Source organism: Hydra viridissima, unplaced genomic scaffold (genome assembly GCF_058129835.1).
Source record: "Hydra viridissima isolate aposymbiotic clone 2 unplaced genomic scaffold, HvirCarnegie_v1 scaffold_6, whole genome shotgun sequence".
Taxonomy (NCBI): Eukaryota; Metazoa; Cnidaria; class Hydrozoa; order Anthoathecata; family Hydridae; genus Hydra; species Hydra viridissima.
Window position 1 is genome coordinate 14,668,489 of NW_028324305.1, and position 20,943 is coordinate 14,689,431.

Genomic DNA, 20,943 nt, shown 5'->3' on the forward strand with positions numbered 1-20,943 from the left:
ATACAACACTATGTCCATTTTCACAACTTTACAGGAGAGGAGTTTTAAACTTTTTTTTAAAAGTGTTATTGGCACAGGACTTGGTGTTGTTTTAAAACATGCTATATCCGGTTCTAACTGGTTTTGGACATAGTGCTCTATTCCTCTAAGAAATATGAGAAAAGCTGATTTTAACTCTGTAATAAAGTCAATATGGAAAAAAATGGACATAGTGTTGTATCCCTCCGAGGTACAGATATATATATTGAAGAATCATTTAACAACATCATTCAAATAATAAATAATGATATTTTTTTGTATAACAATTTAATGACTGCTTTCGAGTCTATTCCGTAAGCGCACATTCCGAAACGCTCCTTCCGTAAGGAACTGTTTCGCAAGTATTCTTTCGAAATGCTTTGTTTCGCAAGTTTCTTTTCGTAAAGAGTTATTACGGAATAATAATTATTTATTTTTTTCGTATAACGCATTACGGAAGTAGGGATGGCAAAATCCCGGACATTCTAAATCCCGGGATTTCGGGGTTGAGTAATTTATCCCCGGGAAATCCCGGGATTTGATAAAAAACAGAAACAATCATTGACGGTCAAGCATGTGAAGAACAAAGTAATCATCAAACGCTGAAAAATGATTAACTTATTGATAATATAATTATATTAACAATAAATTAATCATTTTTCATTTTTTAGTTAAACTAAAATAGTTCATTTACTAATGAACCTAAGTTATTGAAATTATAAAACAATTCATTAAAAAGATAGCACACTATAATAAAAATAATAATTAAAAATAATATGAAATATACAAAAATTTTATTTATTTTTGAAAGTACCACTTTAAAAAAATGAAAGCGTCAATCTTTTCGTCGTTTAATCGCGTTCGATTTTTTAAGCATAAAAACCCAGTTACACTTTCTACCCTTATAGGTTATAGGTTAAAAATATTTACTTAAGTTCTAATTTTTTTTTAAATTTCTAAAGTTCTTAAACTATTTCAATTTACGTTTCTTTATCAGATCTATAATTCAAACTGAATCTGTTACTGTGAAATTGAAAAAAAAAAAAAAACACTTTGAATAGTTGAAGAATTTTTTAGAATCACGCATACATTTCGTTGCATAAGAAGATTTGGGTTCTAATTTTTTTTGTCGTTGTGAAAATTTAACTTTCAATTTATCTCAGTTAAAATGTTTTATTTCTGTCATTTTTTATAATTAAAACTATACGTCTTTTTTGTAGTTTATGTTTCATAATTAAACTGATAATATTATTTCTGTAATTTTAAACTTTTTGTTTTTATTACTGATTGTTAATTACAGCTTTTATCAATAAATTCTTATAATATAAAAAAAAGCAGATAGAACCCTCTAATTCTCGTGCGACGATTTGTAATTAAAATGAAGCCGAAAATTCGAAATTAAACTACTTAAAATATTGCAAAGAGAATAAATAGCTATGTAACAAGTATTTTACCAAAGACTGCATTTACTAGACACTTTATGATGTACGAATAAGTTAATAGCTTAATCCCTATTTATCTTTACTTTTTTTATTACATTCCCGAAATCCCGGGAAATTTTTGTGAAAAATCCCGGGATTACGGGATCAACAATTTATACGGAATCCCGGGATTTCGGGATCCCGGGATCCCGGGATTGCCATCCCTATACGGAAGGTAAATTTGCGCAAGAACAAATTCCGCAATAGCAACTTGTAATACGGAAGATAAAAATGCGAAATTTTCGCAAGTTTTTTTTTACGGCGAACAACCCTAATAAAATCTGTTTGTGCCAACAACTAATTTCCTTTGTCTTGGTGTAATTTGTTTAGTAATTTGTCAACACGTGAAGTAATTACTTTATCCTGAACAGTCTTATTAAACAAATGCTATAATAGTTTAAACTAAAACCACGTAATCAGAGTTTCTGTTTTAAATCTGTCGGCAGCCATTTTAATAGATTTTTTGTTGACGGGTGAAAATTTAGAGGTTGTCGGAAACTCGTATGGCTTGCATGGCTAATTTCCTTACATGACCTCTTTGATGTTAAACAGTTGTGTCCATGATTCAAAGAAAACAAAAACGTTTTTTAATTTTTTCAAAATATTTTAAACACTTAATAAAAAAAAGGCTTAATTTCAACGATAAACTTTTACTTTTCTGGAAATTCAAGAAATTCAAGAAATTCAAGAAGTTTTAAGAAAGTCATTTTAAGATTCAGAAAGTCATTTTAAGATTCAGAAAGTCATTTTAAGATTCAGAAAGTCATTTTAAGATTCAGAAAGTCATTTTAAGATTCAAGAAAAAATTTATAATACTCAGTATGTACAATCACATTAAAATTGTTTTAGTGGAGCAAATCGGCTCTTTTATCTAAAAAAAAAAAGCAATAATTTTATGAAAAAAAAAAAGAACTTTTTCTTTCGAATATTATGGTAATACACAAAATCTTAAAGCTTGATTGTGAAGTTGTTGCAAAAGTGCTACCTATTGGACTTACAAACGAAGATGCTGAAGAAGGGAACAAGAAAGTTTTGAGACACGTACGAAAAGTTTCACTCACAAAAAACTCATCGTTAAATGGCATGATCTCTTTCACAGAGTTTTGGACATCAGTGACACAGTCATCCTTGAAGCTTCATACACAAAGTAACTGCTGAAAATGAGAAAAAGTAAACCCCTGTCTGCAGCAATACTTTCGATTTTGAAACAAGCAACAGTTTTTCTATCAGAGATCGAAACAGAAAGTGATGAATCGGGCATTAAAAATTGAGAGAACAAAAATAAATTTTCATGAATCTTATTAACATTTTCTGCAAATAAATACTATTCTTATTGTAATTTATAACATTTTTATACCGTCTTTTGTTTATCTTGCATTTTCGATCAAAATTGACTGTGTAACGCCGAAAACTTTTTTCGCGGAAAAGTAAAAATGTCTCTCATGTCAAACAGCCCTCGAGACGAAGTGAGTGCGTCAAATGATTCACTCACTGAGAATACGTTTAGTCGTGTAGCCAAACATTTGAGATTACAAGGTAAACTTTATATATCTAAAAATCAAAAGTTACCATATTTAACATAGCAAAAAAATTGCAACTTTCCTGACGTATTTTGACACGTGTGGAGTGTTGAAAACATGAAGTGTATTGAAAATTAGTATTGATACAGCTGTTTAACTTTAGCTAAGACTATGAAATGTATGTAATATAATTTTTGATGATTTCTTGCTTGAAACTTTAGCAATTTATTTATGATAAAACGTGATGTATGTGATATTTGTATACTTATGTATTTATACTTAAGTATTTTTTATTTAAATGTTTATTACAGGTTTTGTATAAAGGATTGGTATAAATATTTGTATAAAGATTTGTACAAAGAATAAAAATGCAAGATTCTTAATTAAATTCTAAATTTCTAGAAATATTTATTTATATGTTAGTAATTTAAAGGATATTTTTTTAGCTACCTAATTTTAAATTACAGATTATTTAATTATTAATACAGAACATTAAATTAGCTTTCATGGGAGAATTATCTCTTTAACTGATTGCAATAGTTTACATCTTTACATGTAGTAGATCTCTTTTTATTTCACTTAATGTCTTTTTCTGTAAATATTTTAAGTTGCAGGTGATATGGGGAACCAGAAAAACTTATGTATAACATATTTTCTATGGCTTTTGTTTGGTTGGTTCGGTGTGCATCATTTTTATTTGGGAAGAGATAGACAAGCATTTTTGTGGTGGTCAACCTTGGGTGGTTTTTTTTTTCTTGGCTGGATCCGTGATATCTGGAGAATACCAGATTATGTTGATGATGCAAATGAAGAAACTCTTTACATGGAAGAGCTTGTAAGAAAAATGCGATTAAGAAATTATCCAAAGTTCAATGTGGTCCGTTTTTCAGGCGAACTTTTAGTTGGCTATTTTTATGGGTTTCTTACACATTTGGCCCTACCAGCTGAGACACCTAAATCAATATTAATGGTTTTAATTTGTATTGGAATAACAACTGGTGTACATCTTGTGGGTAATATTGGCCGTGAACAAGGTGGATTTTTAAAACCTTTTTTAGGTTCATTGATCTGTTTTTTTATATTATCTTCCACTGGTGATGATCCTAATTACATGTATTGTTCATTGGTTGCAACAATAACATTTAATTACTTTCTAAAACATAGACGAGTATATAAGCCTGCATCATTTGCTCATCGTGTTGTAACTATTTCATTATGCATGGTGTTGTTTAGTAGTCTTTGGATATCTTTCCTTTATTTTAACGCTGAAATTACTACAGAGGATGGAGAAAAAGTAAAATTAAGAGATTCAGTTAACCATTTTTTGAAGTCCCCTGCATGGCTTGAATTTACACAGACTTTAAACTTGATATATGAAGAAGGGAGAAAGAATGGATGGAAAAATGTTTATGATGAATTCATCAAAGCACTTGATCCTAAAGGAGAAGCAAATGCATATAAAGTTCTGGGTTTGAATAGTACATCTACAGAGGCTGAAATAAAGCAAGCGTATAAAACACTTGTAAAGCAGTGGCACCCTGATCGTCATCATGACCCAGCCCAAAAGGCTGCTGCTCAAAAAGAGTTTATGGAAATACAAAATGCATATGAAATACTAACTAATAAAAAAAAATCTGAACCTAGAGATTTTAAGTTTGATAGGGCTAATTACTAAAGATAGATATTTTGTATATAACTAAAAAACATCTTTAAGAATATATTTTAAATACTCTGTTAAATACAAGTATATATATATTTAATACATGTTAACTATGTGTGTTTGTATGGGTGTATGTATGAGTGTATGTGTATATATATACACATACACATACATAAATTTTTTGGTTTGCATGGTTTTTATTACAAATACAAAACTTCTTGCTGTGAACTAAGTACATGTTCAAGTTGTACATTTCTACAAGGTATACATTTAAATTTATTGTATGAAAAATTGCAAAATTTGAATGTTGATTTCTTGTACTTTGGTTTCACTGACCCACTGTGCGAAACAAGAACATAAAAATGGAGTTTAAAACACGTCAATTAAAGACAAATAACTTAATAGAAATGTAAAATTTGAATGATGCTCTATAAATTTAGAACCAGTTTTAGCTAGACCCTAAGGTATGACAATAAAAATGTATGTTAAACAAAAAAATCATGTTAGAATGTTATGTCAATCATGATATATTGTACTACTCCCTGCTGTGCATTTTGTTGTTGCTTTATCGAGCTCGAACTTGATAGTGGCTTCTTTTTTTCTTTGCAATATTACACGTTTTTTTTCTTCTCTGTATTTCCAAAGTATCAGTTCTCCTGTCTGTACTTCTAATACAAGTAATATGTCTTTGCAGAATAAAGAAAAATAACCCATAACTATTATCATTATCCATAAACTGTGACAAATGTCATGCAGTCTTAATTAACGAAAGATAATACAGTAGTGGAAGAAAGTTTAAGCGCAGTCGTTAATTTTTAATTATTCGGTGCTAAATTTATATTCTTTATATTTTTACTTTTTATTATTATATTTTAATATCCGGTAGTAAATGATAAGTCATTAGTTTTTGATATATTCGGTAGATATAAAGTCTCATGAAGTAAAAACTATAAAAGATTTTTTAATTTTTTTTTTTGTTTGTTTATTTAGAAGATATATTTACAGTTAAGGCAAAGGAAAAATTTAAAAAACAAACAAACAATGTTTATAATCATGATAAACTAGTAGAATATCGCAAATAAAAGAAATTACAAATGACAAATAAATTTAAGCGCACTATGTTTTCAAAGATTTTTAAAAAAAAGTGAATTAGTAACGAAAATATCCTCCATTTGCTTTTAAACATGATCTCACTCTTTGGCATTGTTTCGACTTCATGCAAAGTTCATTCAGCACTGAGTTCCAGACTTCCACTAAAAACGCTTTTAAATGCTTCACAGAGCACAGTGGGCCAGTAGGTGGACAAAATGGGAAAAATTTTAGTTGTCTAATCTTGAAAACCTATTTAATTTTAGTATCTACATATATTAGGAGAAATTTATTGATAATTTATTTATATTAAATCCCTTAGTTACCAGGACTCTAAGCATTTGAATATTGAGATAAAATTAAAAAAAAAAAAAATTATAAATAAGTAATTAACGGTGACATCAACGTTGTGTTATATTTCAATTACATCTTTTACATCAATTACATCAGAGTATTAATAGATCAGAAAAACCAATGTGTGAAATAAATTTGTCATAGCATGTTATCTCAGTTATACTTTGAAAATCACAGATTAAAAAAAAAAATTTCTTAAGAAACTTATTTTTTGCCGCACAATAACCAATAATTACCACAACTTGCCATGTGTTGTCTTATTGTGTTGTCTTATTGTGTTGTCATGTGTTGTCTTATTTGAGCTTGTCTTATTGTCTTATTGTCTTATTGTGTTGTCATGTGTTGTCTTATTTGAGCTATATGATGCTTCAATTGAGTTTTAATTGATTGCTCGTCCCCTTAAATCCCCGTTCAGATTTTATGTATCTTTTAACTTGGTTGCTATGGTACTAAATTTTGCATAGCAACAACTCATTTTTACATAAACGTTTTTTAACAGTATTTTACTTGCGCTAAGTACACAATATTGGTTAACTTTTTTTGGTTACTATGGATACCTAATTTTTCATAGCATAGTAACAACATTTTCGGTAGTTGTTAGTAATTTAATTATTAACACTGACAGTAATTTAATTACTTTTAATTTTAATTACTAACCCACCCAACATGAGACGACTTTAAGACGGTTGTAACTTATCTTTAACTCGTCTAGACGTCCGCAATTAGTTAAAGACTTGTTTATGACGGCTTTTCCACACCTCATTAAGACGTCTTCCGACAACAAGTTTAAGACGTCCGCAAGACATCTTAACAAGACGTCTTACAGAATAACCAGTTAAAGACCTCCGTAAGACATCTGAACAAGACATCTGTCGGAACAACCAGGTTAAGATGTCCGTAAGATATCTTAAAAAGACCTCTCACGGAATAACCATTTTAAGACGTCTTTAACACATCTTAACAAGACATCTGTTGCAACAACCAGTTTATGACGTCTTTTGGAATAACTAGTTTAAGATGTCTTTCAGAATAACCAGTTTAAGACGTCTTTAACTTATCTCAACAAGAAATCTGTCAGAATAACCAGTTTAAGACGTCCGTAAAACATCTTAACGAGACGGTTGTCGGAACAACCAGTTTAAGACGTCTGTTCGAATAACCAACTTAAGATATCTTTCAGAATAACCAGTTTAAGACGTCTTTAACTTATCTTAACAAGACGTCTATTGTTACAGCCAGTTTAAGACGTTCGTAAGACATCTTAACAAGATGTCTATTGAAACAACCAATTTAAGACGTTCGTAAGACATCTGAACAAGACGTTTTTCGGAATAAACAGTTTAAGACGGCTTTCGGAATAACTAGTTTAAGATGTCTTTAATCATGGACGTTTCCCACCCAACAACAAGTCGTCTTAAAGACAAATTTAAGACGACTTGAAATTGGTATTAAAGATGTCTTAAACTGGTCTCAAATGAAACACTGTAAGTCGTCTTTTTTAAAACGTCTTAAAGTTGTCTTATTTAACACCTATTAACGACGGCTTAACACGTTCGCTGCCGAGCTATTTTAAACTATGCGTTATTTCTTTTCCGAGCCATTATGTCTGCAATGATTAATTTTTGCCGAGGCTGTTTTGCGTGGTTTCATTCTCATTGCCAAAGCTAGATATCAACATTCCAATAAAAAAAATATTTTTAATCTGAAAAAATTTTATAGTATTTTTTATTTTGAATATAATTGACAAAAAAAAGTGTTAAAAAGACGTGTGTAATATATATATATATATATATATATATATATATATATATATATATATATAGCACTAGATGCACCTTAAGGTGACAGTATATATTTTACTACTTTAAGGTGACTCTTCGAAAATTTTTAAAATTATGTCAAGTGAACAATCTCTAGAACTTCGCCAGGCATTACACAAGCATTATTTTAAATTGGTTTCGTACTTTTCCTTTTCTCGGAAAATATAATTGAAATATATAATTTTGCCGTCGCCTTAACGTTTTTTGTATATCTCTTAGTTGCCTTAAGGAAAAAATATTCCTGGATCGACCATATGGTGACAATAATTAGTCACCTTAAGTAATATTTCTAGAGCACATGTATTTCAATTCAATTGATTCAAATTACGATTAGGCCGAGTTTTTTAAGGATCTATACTTAATACCTATCACCCATCTGACATCGTTTCAAACAGGTTACTTAAAATTCAAATGAACAGGTAAATATTTCAGATTATTAGTTCACTTAAAAATAAATTTAACTAAAGATAAACACGATAATAAAACACTTAAAAAGTTAAAAAACGGCGAACTGTAGAAAACTTTCGGAAACGTCTTTATAGAAAAGTGAGAAGAATTTTTAATAAATAAAGGTACGAAGGATAGTAAATTATTAAAGTTAAATAAGCTGTTAAATGTACGAAAATAGTAAAAAAAAAAACTGTCTTTATGAACAGTTGTCAATTCCAAGCTCTGAAAATACTTTCTTCTGACTTATCTGTCTCAACCGACGAGTGTTCACGATTCGGGTTCTAACTTGCATGGGCTCCAAATGAAATTTCTCCGCAAATTTCTCCATTTCCTTTCGCCCTAAAATAAATGGGAGAATATTATGGCCCACATTTTCAGCCGATAAAACTAAATACTGGATGTTAAATTTTAGCATTATACTTTTTAAAAAAAGGTTAGGAACTATTTAAAAAGGATACATTTACAAAAGCGTTAAATACTTTGTTATACACTATATACTGTTTTTAGAGCACTAAAGTATATGCTTGCAAAATGCTTTGATTATTTTAACTTTTAGAAATAAATGTAAGAAACTATTTAAATGTTTACTATGTTTAACAAATAAAGTAAAATCAAATCATAAGATAGCAGGAGAAAACAGCCAAAATTAAAATTAGCTCAATTACCTGGGTACCCATGATTCTTTTCAAGGTGTATAGCAAATTCTCTTTCAAATGCAATCTTGCTAGTCTCATCCCATAATTTATATTTACATTTCTTTTCAACCGATTTTTCTAGATAGAATATGCTGTATTAAGATAAAACGTTTGGAAAATCCAATTTTTCTCACCTATACTGTTCCTGTTTAGAAGTTTGCACTTTGGTTTGAACATTGAACTCTATTTTATAAGATTATCATATATCTAATATCTTAGGAAGATGACACTTGCCTTTATTTCAATGTTTCATTCTGCCTGCGGCCATGCAATAATCAACTCAGTTTCTTGAAACTAATGATTTTTGGGTGAGTCATCTACAATAATCATTTACAATAATAAAAGCTCAAACTATCCAGGATTGAATTGATTGCCCATAGGTAAACCATGTGTTTTTTTTAAAACAAATTAAAAAGTTTAGTATAAAGCAACATTTATGGATTTAGTTGTCTGTTAAGTAAGTTTTGACATCTATTTGACTTTTGCAAATCTGAAGCATATTATGGTTTGAAGAAAAGATCTAAAAACCTCCTAAGAAAGTTAGGCTAGTCAATGATGTTTTGAATTTAGAAAAACATACTCATACTGGGTGCACTTAAACCTTCATTTTTGATGGCCTTGCAAATTGAATGTAACAAAGAGGCTCATAAACATGACTTGCATCACTGTCTAACTTACCTTGGACTCAAATAAACACTGACAGTTAATAAATTCTTTCTAGTTTGAGTTAGTTACATTTAATATTTCAAATGCAAGTACAAAATATTAAACCTTTTAATAAAAAAGGCAACAGACCTTTGGCTAACTGACATGATTGTTTTTGTGATCCTAATTCACCAGGTTCATCACTGTTCTCAGATATTTGATTATTTTCAACTAATAAATAGAAAACTTAATATATAATAGGAAAACGACAAAAAAAACAAAAAAAAACAAAAAAACAATTAATACTTTTTTCAGGTTTATATGACTTATCATTAGCATCATCCATAGATTCTTCATATTGATTTGCTACAAGATAAAAATAACATCATGTTTTAGAATTACTAAACTGCTTTTAAATTATTTTAAATTAAAAACCCCTTATAAGTGCAGCATGTTTTTTCCTAAAATTGGCTTCAAGTGCTTAGATTAGAAAATAAAAATATTTCTGGAAGTATACATAATTTAAAAAAACTCAATAAAGCATAATAAACAACTTACAGTGTTTGTGAAAACTTTCACTATTAGTTTTACATTTTCCTAATAAATAAATTTAAAAAATGCTATTTTCAATGAAACACAACACTTTTTTTAAACTAATTTTAAAACCAAGTAACATAATCATTTTAAAGATGAAACTGTGGGAAGATAAGGTTGACCCTCAAACAAGCTAGGCTCAATGAGCAATAACTTCTTGTTGGCTTGTAAAACCTTCTAAGTATACTTTTAATGAGAAATTTTGAATGTAAATTTATGGACTTTGAATAAAATTTTATGAAAAAATTAAAACATGATGCAAAACTTCTGAAAATTGACTAATCAGAATGCATCTTTTGCATCAAAAAGAAAGTTTTTTTCACTCAAATTAGTTTATTTGCTCTATGAAAAATTTGTGATCTAGACATGGAAGGTTTTCTAAGTAAGTTGATTTTTTATCAAAATCAGAAAAATAGTAAAAAACAGTAAAAGTAGTCATGTTTTCTTACCTTTAAGTGTTCTTTTTGGATACACTTTTCTCTCTGTCACAACTGCTATAAAATAAATGGAAACAAAACTTTTTAAAGGCTGTTTAGAGCAGTTAAAGTAAGGGAGCAAGCAAATACAAACAAATAGCAGGCTGAATTTTCAGGAATTTCTTTTCTTAATGTTAAAACTTTTTCAAGAGAACTGGTGAGATTACTCTTTCTTAACTATGGTAAAAATAATTTCTATGTTTTATGGCAATCATTTTTTTCTCTCTTCATATTGTCTATTATAAAGAAGATTATTCAAGCAAATTAACATCTGAGCTAATTCTGTTACAATCTAAGAAACTGCAATAATCTTTAATTAGATGCACATAATATATATAGTATGCTTTTGATATTGATTACAAACAAAGGAAAATGCTGACCTTTCACTGGTATTAAAAGTTCTTCCACAATACATTTATTCTTTATTTCTCCTAAAGTAGAGGAGCTAGGGCTTGATGATTTAATATGGTCAACTTTGCCTGCTTCATGAATATTCATTAACATTTGGCCTGTTGTTTTTATTTGTAATGAACCAGGAGCAGCCTGGTAAACATTCTGATTAATTCTCTCTGAATGCCCAAAGTGGTTAAAGATTAAGGTTTTTTCCTTTTCAGATAATTCCAATTTTGCCAAAATTGTTGCAATACGATGGCGATTCTGAGTGGCATTGATGGCACCTTTTTTATCTAAGCGTATTAGTATCTCATTAATACAATGCCAGCCACTTGCATGGCTCAAGCTGTTTTGGGTACTTGCAAAAATGTATTGATTTCTATCAGGAATTCCAGCATTTCTTCTTACCTCTTTATTTGTTAGGTAGTGCATTGCTTTGATGCATTCTGGTGGAAAAAGAACAGGAACAAGGTGATCACCACCTTTCCCTGTTTGATATGTAATAAACATTTGCTCTGAATTGAATTCAACTGGTAGGTCTTGTTTATCAACCCATTCTCCTTTCAATGCCTCATTCCACTGATATAACTGGAGTCGAACTGGTTCACCACCACGCCTAGCACTAAATATAGTCAGACATGTGGCAGTAGCTGACCTGATGGTAGTAAATGAATTCAATGGATGTTCATAATCGTCAATTGAATTCATAATTTTATTACATTCCTCAATTAGTAACTGAACATCTCCCTCATTTGGCAGATTTATTGGCTTACGCAGGTTAGTATTTTTACGATAATTCAGATTGTAGTAGGCATCACCAAACAAATCATCTTCATACAACTTTAATACCTTTAAGAAATCAACCACTCTTTGAGATCTCAAATCCTCATTTTTTACCAAAAAATAACCAATTAAAAATTTTGCTGTTAATTTTAGTAAATTTAGTATGCTGATCTTTAAGCCATTTTTTTGTGATTTTTCTGAAAAATGGTCTGAATCTTCATTTGGTTTTTCTGATATAGAATTGATTGCTTCTCCTACTAGTGTGATTACTTCTCTACAATACATATCACCTGCATTATTTAAAATATCAGTTAATTTAACCTCTGTCTGTTTGTTAAAGATACTTCTAAAAGAAATGTATAATCTTGCTGTTAGTCGCATACGTGCACGCACTAATCTTCTGGTCTCTGATACTTTATCTTTCTTCCTTTTAAGTGCACTAAAAGATCTAGCACCAATCATTAAAATTATTTCATCAGATTTAATGTAATTCCCAATATCATCTAGCTGCAATGTACTGAGAAGATTTATGAAATCACTTGGATACTTCTCGATATGTTCGCTTAAAGATATAGAAACCATTGGCAGCATAAGATTTGATGCTTGACACACAAGTTGGTGCCGAGCTTTATATTTTCTTGAATAGAAACCCTTGCAGCCAGAACACATGAGAGGTAGTTCGTTATCTTGAGTGGTTGACTTTCTTTCTCTGATAAAGCATGTTTTACCTGATTTTACAAGTGACATATTATGATTTCTAATAGCCTCTTTTCTGAACAGCTCTATTTTCCAATTCTGATCTTTGACATTCATACTTAGCAGAGGTGTTACAGAAGCTTCTGTAGAATGCTTTGAAAGTATGTGACGCTTCAATCGAGTCTGAGGAACTTTGCAGAACAAGCAAAGCCGTGAAGGCTTTTTGTATTTTTGTTTACTTTCATTAATGACTATATTTTCATGTGACACTGAACCGCCAATTCTAAAATCAACTGATCTAGAAATGTCTATGTCAATTTCATCATCTGTTTCAATGATGTCTAAATGCCTTTCTGTCATAATGCCAGAATCATTAAGTGGAGTAATCAGATTTTCTATTGCGGCATCATTAAAACCATCATCAGACAATTCTTCATTCTGAGGTTTTTGTGGCACAGAAGCTGTATTTACTACATATGAAGAATGAGCACCAGTCATGTTTGAATTAATAACTAGAGGATTAGGATTTTCTATTGAGTCAGATCCCAAGCTTCTAATGGTAGGAAAGGACAATTCCATTAAGCCTGGTAAGAAAGCCATATTTTTTGTGTTTGCAATAGGTGATGAGCTTAGATATACATTTTCACCTTCAAGCTTGTCATCTTTTAAACCATCTTTAACATTAGAGGACTTGAGAATGGCATTGACAGTTGAATGATAATAATATTCTATCTCTGAGTCTGAGTCATTGAAGACAGGAGCTTCACATAAAGTTTCTGTACTATTCTTAACTTCTGCACAATTTCTAAACATTTTTTTTATACTTCTGTACTATTTCTTTTATTATACTTCTGTACTATTTCTTTTATTATACTTCTATACTATTTCTAAACAAAAATAAAATTTGATAGAAAAATTTTAAGAAAGCCTGCTAATGCAATCCAGGCAACTCAAGCTATAGTTTTGTGTTTCTTTTGTATATACCATGTAAAACACAACAATTTTCTTAAGAAACTTAAGAGAATTTTGGCCTACCTTTAACAGGTAAGCTAAGAAAACTTATCCTTAACAATATGAATATATAAGTATATGAAAAACACATATTATTGTTTGATAAAGTGCTTTTCTCAATGAACTATTAAATAACTAAACCAAAAAAAAAAACTGGAATATTTGTTACTAGATTGCTAAGTGCACTTATTCTGCAAAACTTTAAGTTATATCTTAATTGCATACAGTCTAATTTTCATCAAAAATGACTAAAAATTAGCCAAGAGGAAATGTTGTATTATAGTTCTAAGATAACCCATTTAATAAAGCCATTCAGCAGATTTCTGAACTAACTTACTGTACTGACTTTATAACTTAGTTTTAATTGAGTAGACTTTAAACTTAAACACAAAAAGATAATTCAGGAAACTACCAAAAGTTGATGAAGGATGATTTAACATGAAAAATATTACAATTATGGAACTTGTAAAAAGTTAAATAAAAACAAACTATGTTTTGCCAAGGCATTTCTTTTGTTGAATCACCATAGTCATATCTGAAAACACATTTTTTAAATTTATGTCTTTACTAAACTTTTGCTCACTTTTAAATTTAACAAAAAGGAATTAAAACATATACCTGATCTCAGTCTCTATGCTAATAATATTTGTAACAAAAAGACAAAGGTGGGTTTCATTAGAAACTGTCTTTTCATGTTTCGCATTAGCATGGATAGATGGTGAGTCATTTACTATACACCCCAGATAATTTGTGTGTGGCATCAATTCTAAAAGTCATACACACACAAAAAAGAAAGTATTATCTTTAAGGCCTAGCAAAATTCTTATTTCCATAAACAAGAAACACAAAAACTGTGTAAAAAGATTTTAAAAGTGTAAAATGGTGCACAAATATGAATTTCAGATACATGCATACATTCAATAATACTAAGTTATATCAGTTATAAAGAAGTTATAGAACATGTAAAAAAATAAAACGGTTTTCATTTAATGCTTACCAAATGGATTTGCCATAAATTTTTTTTATCCCATCATAGATAAAACAACCCAATTCATCTTTTTCATACTGTTGGTATCTTAATTCTGCTTCAAAATTAGAAATAGTTTCATCTATTCAACAAAAGGAATATACATTGATGAAATCTTTAACAAAAATAAGTCAAGATTTGTAAATAATGTGATAATTGTGAATAACAATATAACATAGATACAAACAATTAAATCTTTTTTTTGAATTAGATGTGTATAAACCCCTTTAAGCATTATTTTACTAGACTAGCAAAATAGAAATCTAATTACCTCTGTATTCTAAAATAAAGTCACCTTTCTGAAACTCAGCTGATGCAAATATTCCAAATCCTATCCTATTTAAATCCTAAAGAATTTAAAAGAACACATAATTTTAAATAATAAATTTTAAATACAACCTTTTTGTGAGAAAATGTAGTTAGGTGTTTCTCAAACAAACTTTTTTAATGAAAAAATCTCACCTTAAGGAAATCACATTTTATACCCTAAATACTGCATATTAAAAATCCAGGGTTCAGAAATAAGTACCTCTAGGTGACACATTGTTTTGTTTAGAGGTAAGAATATACTCAAATGTCATTTCAATGATTTACAAAGATATCTAACAATGAATAATAATATTTTATATCTTTTCTATTGCATATTATGACTGTTTGCAAAGAGTATATGTCTTATCATTTTGACTAAAGATATTTCAGGGAACATGTGGGAATATCAGTTTGAAGATTTATGAAAGTATATAATTATAAATATCAATTTTCTCCTTAAGGCAACATCAATTTAGATCTTATCTATTGGATATTATCACAACATAGTAAAAGTTGTAGAAAAAAGTGCCTTATGGGGACACATCATTTTAACTAGACATTCAGAAAACATTGTTGGATATTATTTTAAATTTAAAAACAATATAAAAAATAGTTTTTTTATTCTTGAGGCAACATCATTTATATCTTATCTACTGCATGTTAAGACAACTTGGCTCAAGTTTAAAAAATAAATGCCTTAAGGTGACAAATCGTTGTCACCTTAAAGCACTTGTTTTTTGTAAGTGCCTAGAGATGACAAAATGATTTGTCACCTTAAGGCACTTATAGAATATACACAAATACCATAATTCTTAACTTCTGCACTTAAGGTGACACCTAATTAGACAACATTGGAATTAAATGGTACAAACTTTGACAAGAAACATTTATCTTAAAAAATCATAAGAAATCTTAAGATCTTACTTTGATCATATATATTGATCTTTAATTTTTAAAATCCTTCTTGATCTTTCTTTTAGACAATAAAATGCTTTGCTTGTTCTTTAGGCTGACATCTATTTCATTTTTATGAAATCAAAACAATATTAGTTTTTTTAGGTGACAGAAAGATTTTAAAAAATAAGTTTTTATAAAAGTAGCTGTTTGAATTTTAAATTGAAAAGAATAAAAATAAAATAAAACTCACTTAACATGTTTACTTGCTTTCTTCTTGGTGAGTTGAATTAGATTTTGTATTTATATACGGCGGAACAAGCTTTGCAAAATCTCGCGGTCGCTTAAAGAAATTTGCGTGTTTTTAAATTTGTATATCTTTTTCTAAGACAACCTGCTTTTCAGACTTTGATCAAAAATTATTAGTATAAAACTTTTTCAGAAGTTTGAGTACCAAGTGAATTAAAGAAACCATAAAAGGTTAGATATATTCGCAGCAAAACCCTGAAAAGAGCTTCAGAAATAAAATGACTACCTAACGTAGCTTTTATTTGCATCGAAAAAAATGGAATATATACGTCCTCGTTTTTACTTTTCTCATAACTTGTAAAAAATACAGTGATTTAGCGTGAAATTTTATACAAAGGTTCTCAATATCCATACCTTTAAGAATAGGAACATGTTTCTGTGTTGTTTAACAAATTAAACTCACAAACTGGTAAAGAAACGTTAAGGCGACTGAAAATTGTCACCTTAAGACAATTGTCGCCGCAAGGTGGATATTTTTAGCATAAAATGTCACCATAAGGTAGATCCAGGAATATATATATATATATATATATATATATATATATATATATATATATATATATATATATATATATATATATATATATATATATATATATATATATATATATATATATATATGCTCAACAACAGAAATATATACAGTTATGGTTAAATAACTTATACATAAAATGAATACAAGAAAGCAAAAATAATTTATCACAGTTTTAAAGAATTTAGCAAAGCCAATTTATGGCAAACCGCAAGAATAACTAACAATTTAATATTAACATAATACGATTTACCAGCTATATATAACCTTAATTTTATTTTACAAAAACTAATGGGTTATTATGTGCTTTTTATGATAAATGAAAAAATAAATGAAATATGAAAAACGAAAACATGAAATATCTGGCCGCATTTTGCAAGACAATTGTAAATTTAAATCATTTTTGAAAAGGTTTTGCATTATCAAATGAATTATAAAATAGCTTGGTGAATGAAGGACTAAGCTGGCGAATGAAGGACGAAAGAATTGAATGAAATCAGATCTTGATAAAAAAGTATATGTAAGCTTTTTTATATTTAGCTATACTATTTTTTTAATAATTTTAAATTTATCCTTACAGGTCTATTTTATTATTCACAGACTTTGTTTACACGAAAAAAGTTCCCAAGTTTACAAATGTTCATCTTGAAAAAATGATAAAATCTGTTCGATTTTTTGCTTTTATTATTCCTAAAACATTATTTACCGAAATACTCTATTCTTATTCAATATAGGTGGGTCGAAAATCCGATAAAATATTCAAATATCAATTTACCACTTTGTAACTAAGGAAAGTATCCGATAACTAAGCAGTATAAGTATCCATAACAACTAAATTTAAAAAATTATCCCTTTTGTAAGAAGTGTGATCTCATATTGGTACTCATGCCAAATTTAGTGAATATAGCACTTATAAAATATCTGCAGATAACAAAAGTAGGTTGTTGCTAAGCAAAATAAAAGTATCCATAGCAACGAAATAAAAAAATATTACCTTCATAAAAAGCGCAGACATCATATTAGTACTCATACTAATTTTAGTGAATATAGCTCTAACATTTAATTAGTTACGAAATTTGTCCGGTAAAACTGCATTCTGGCCCACTGTGCAGAGGTTATTTTACTTTTGATCATTTGAGCATCCATCAAAGCCTAAATGTTTTTGATTGGATTGAGATCTGGTGATCTGGCACACCAGGGCATCACGTTTATCTTTTTTTTTTGTGAGATTCTTTTACAGAAGTCGCTTTGTGCGTCAAAGCTCCATCTTGTTGAAAAATGTATTTGCCACGTCTACAAAATTTTGCAACTGATGACAAAAGACAGTCTTTCAAGATCGAAGCATAAGTAAACTGATTAACTCGACCTGTGTGAATGTTGCATTAACCTGTTCCTCTAAAAGAGAAACAACCCCAGATGTATACGGACCCTCCAACACTTTGCACCCTTGGTTCCACAAACCTAGGGTTGTATTTTTCTGACCTCAATCTCTTAACAAACACTTACCTTTCCTTCTAAAGACCTCGTATTTAGATTTGTCGCTAAAAATGACTTTTGCCCAATCTTCAACTGACCAAGAAAAGCGTTCCTTGCTCCATTTTCCTCTCTTAAATCGGTCTTTAACGGTTAGGGGAGGTTTTCTAACAGCTACATAAGCTCCTAATTTAAATTTGTACAAAATTTTTCTGATTATTTCTCTGCTTCCCTTAACTTTTAAATTTGTTGTGTTAAATTCATCAGCTAGAGCTCTACAACTTAACGTAGGATCTCGTCTATTCATTCATTCAATAGAAATGGTGTTCATCTCCTTGGTGACCTTGGTGAACATTTGACCTCATCTGTCATGTCATAATTTTCAATTGCATTCCTTATACAACACTCACTCCTAAAATTTTTCTTATTTTTCGTTTACTTTTACTGCCTTTTTTGCTCAAATGAATAATTTGCTATTTGATGGCTTTACTGACGCTTTTTCTTAATATATAATTTTTCAGGCTTTTTTCAAGAATTTATATAGAGTTAAGTGAATTTATATATAAAAGAATTAATAAAAAATATAAAAGAATTTATATAGAGTTAAGTGATAATAAGGTATAAAAACTATTCAAAAAAGACCGACTGGAAATTTATTTCGAAAAAGTTCTAACAGAAATAAGTCTGAGTTCGCATTCGCTTAAACTTTTTTTCATTTTCTTTAGCGTTATTTTTTATATTAGTTTATAAAACTCAATATATTTCCTGTTCCGGTTATCACTCTAAGGTAATTTTTTTTTTTTAAAGTAGCTTAACATGATTAGAATACATTTCAAATGGAAGTTTTATAAAATCTTTTATAGTTTTTTTATTTTATGCGACTTTAAAAATTAACGAGTGTGCTTAAACTTTCTTGCACTTCTCTATATTACATTTTTTTTACAACTTCAATAAATTTACACATCGTTGCATTAAAACTACGTGACATCATATAATGCAACGTAAATAAAAAAAAAATTAACGAGTGTGCTTAAACTTTCTTGCACTTCTCTATATTACATTTTTTTTACAACTTCAATAAATTTACACATCGTTGCATTAAAACTACGTGACATCATATAATGCAACGTAAATAAAAAAAAAATTAACGAGTGTGCTTAAACTTTCTTGCACTTCTCTATATTACATTTTTTTTACAACTTCAATAAATTTACACATCGTTGCATTAAAACTACATGACATCATATAATGCAACGTAAATAAAAAAAAAAATAACGAGTGTGCTTAAACTTTCTTGCATTTCTCTATATTACGTAGGTTTATTTATGCCAGCTATTGCAGCAAACTTCATAAATGTATTGTTTTGATAAAGCATTCATCTGATCCTTTGGGGTATTATGGCAAGGACGCTTATTTCTGGTTCTTTCCTTCACAAAATTTGCCAGTTGTTTTAAGTGAAATCTTTTATAGCTAGGTATACAACAAGAAACTAACCTCTGATTTCACTGAACTTAGAAAGTCCATGATATTTGTTATTGGAAGGGATTTTTTCAACCTGTCCCAAAAACCTGCTGACAATCTTTTTTTTTTAATGGAACCTTCAACGTACCCCTATTGTTATTCCATCTTTTTTACGATACTCGCGTTTCTCTTGATGAATTGGTTGACCCGTAAATGTGGTTTCATGCTTACGAAATCTGAAAAAATTTTTTACGGGAGTTATTACTTGTTTTGTATTATTTAACACCTTTTTAGATTTTACTTATTAGTCTAAAACGTTTCGGTTCACGGTTTTTTTGGCTCATAAAATGAAAACGACAAAAGACGTTGTAGAACTTTTTCTTAAATTTATTGAGTTACTCAATAGCCATAAAATGTGAAAACTACCAATTCGTGGATATGAACACCGAAATGCTGGTTTTGACCCCATCAAATCATCACAGAAAGTGACCTATCTTAACTCTTGGAAAGAGTCCTGTTATTCTATTTATTGAACGATTCCTCTACGATGAAAGTTTTCTCGTTAGTAAACAGAATCTGTCTGTGTTGTTTGTCTACGTACCGGCAACGTAAAATTTTCCAGTTTTGCTGGCTTTGTTGCGTTAATGATACCGTGAGTAGATTCACAGTGAACTCATTTAGTCATGAAAGAAAACACATGAGATTACCAAGTAATTTTCCAAAATATTTGTACTTTTGTTTGAACACGCATCATTAAAAGTACATAACATAGTTAAATTATTCTAAAAAAACCCGAGTTTTTTAATTTTAAAATTACTGTTTAATATTTTATTAAAGATCAAAGTCAAGAGTCCAACGGTATTTCAGCAAAAGTTCGACGCAATATTAACTCTGGAAAGTTACTATCCACCCATCAATTAATTTTCAGGTCACATTCTAAACATCCTACTAAAACAGATAATTGATGAGGAAATTAACTCTATTACATACTAGTGTATACTTTTTTGGAACACCCTTCTGAACACTTTAAAATCAGATTTTATCCTTAAGTTTAAGAATCTCTTCTTATAGTCACTCCATCAGTTCTACCGAATTAGTTACGCATAACTGCTATAATTTTTTTCTCTGTTTACATGTACATCTTATAATTTTTTTTTGTGTGTATACACAAAGTATATATACTTTGTGTATATATATATGTACATATACATATATATATGTACATGTAAATATGTGAATACATCATACCCCCT

The 20,943-nt window shown here is 29.3% G+C and overlaps 2 protein-coding genes and 1 pseudogene across 3 annotated transcripts; 1 reads left to right on the forward strand and 2 right to left on the reverse strand.

Annotated features, from left to right (window-relative positions):
* LOC149887157 (uncharacterized) overlaps nucleotides 1-20,943 on the reverse strand; it is a 563,485-nt pseudogene that overhangs the window by 398,646 nt on the left and 143,896 nt on the right.
* Nucleotides 2,887-4,758, forward strand: LOC145190320 (dnaJ homolog subfamily C member 22-like). Its single transcript, XM_090090298.1, has 2 exons — nucleotides 2,887-3,035; nucleotides 3,628-4,758. Exons 1-2 carry the CDS (start codon nucleotides 2,933-2,935, stop codon nucleotides 4,692-4,694), a joined length of 1,170 nt encoding a protein of 389 aa, XP_089946424.1. The 5' UTR covers nucleotides 2,887-2,932; the 3' UTR covers nucleotides 4,695-4,758.
* Nucleotides 8,499-14,005, reverse strand: LOC149887169 (uncharacterized). Of its 2 annotated transcripts, XR_016453319.1 has the most exons (8): nucleotides 11,183-14,005; nucleotides 10,776-10,820; nucleotides 10,291-10,329; nucleotides 10,039-10,098; nucleotides 9,883-9,963; nucleotides 9,322-9,404; nucleotides 9,058-9,165; nucleotides 8,499-8,731 (listed from the first exon to the last, which is right to left on the reverse strand). XR_016453319.1 is itself a non-coding variant. In XM_090090297.1 (7 exons), exons 1-7 carry the CDS (start codon nucleotides 13,485-13,487, stop codon nucleotides 8,589-8,591), a joined length of 2,781 nt encoding a protein of 926 aa, XP_089946423.1. In that variant the 5' UTR covers nucleotides 13,488-14,005; the 3' UTR covers nucleotides 8,499-8,588. The 2 variants fall into 2 exon arrangements, 1 of the variants encoding a protein (XP_089946423.1); XM_090090297.1 differs by lacking the exon at nucleotides 9,322-9,404.

Bases quoted from the DNA above. Each gene is read 5' to 3' on its own strand.
- LOC145190320 (XM_090090298.1), top strand. From the start codon at position 2,933: ATGTCTCTCATGTCAAACAGCCCTCGAGACGAAGTGAGTGCGTCAAAT. The intron at 3,036-3,627 runs GTAAACTTTATA...AAATATTTTAAG, and splicing joins CAAACATTTGAGATTACAAG to TTGCAGGTGATATGGGGAAC.
- LOC149887169 (XM_090090297.1), bottom strand. From the start codon at position 13,487: ATGTTTAGAAATTGTGCAGAAGTTAAGAATAGTACAGAAACTTTATGT. The intron at 10,821-11,182 runs GTCAGCATTTTC...TTTATTTTATAG, and splicing joins ACTTTTAATACCAGTGAAAG to CAGTTGTGACAGAGAGAAAA. The intron at 9,166-9,882 runs GTCTGTTGCCTT...TATTCTATCTAG, and splicing joins ATCATGTCAGTTAGCCAAAG to AAAAATCGGTTGAAAAGAAA.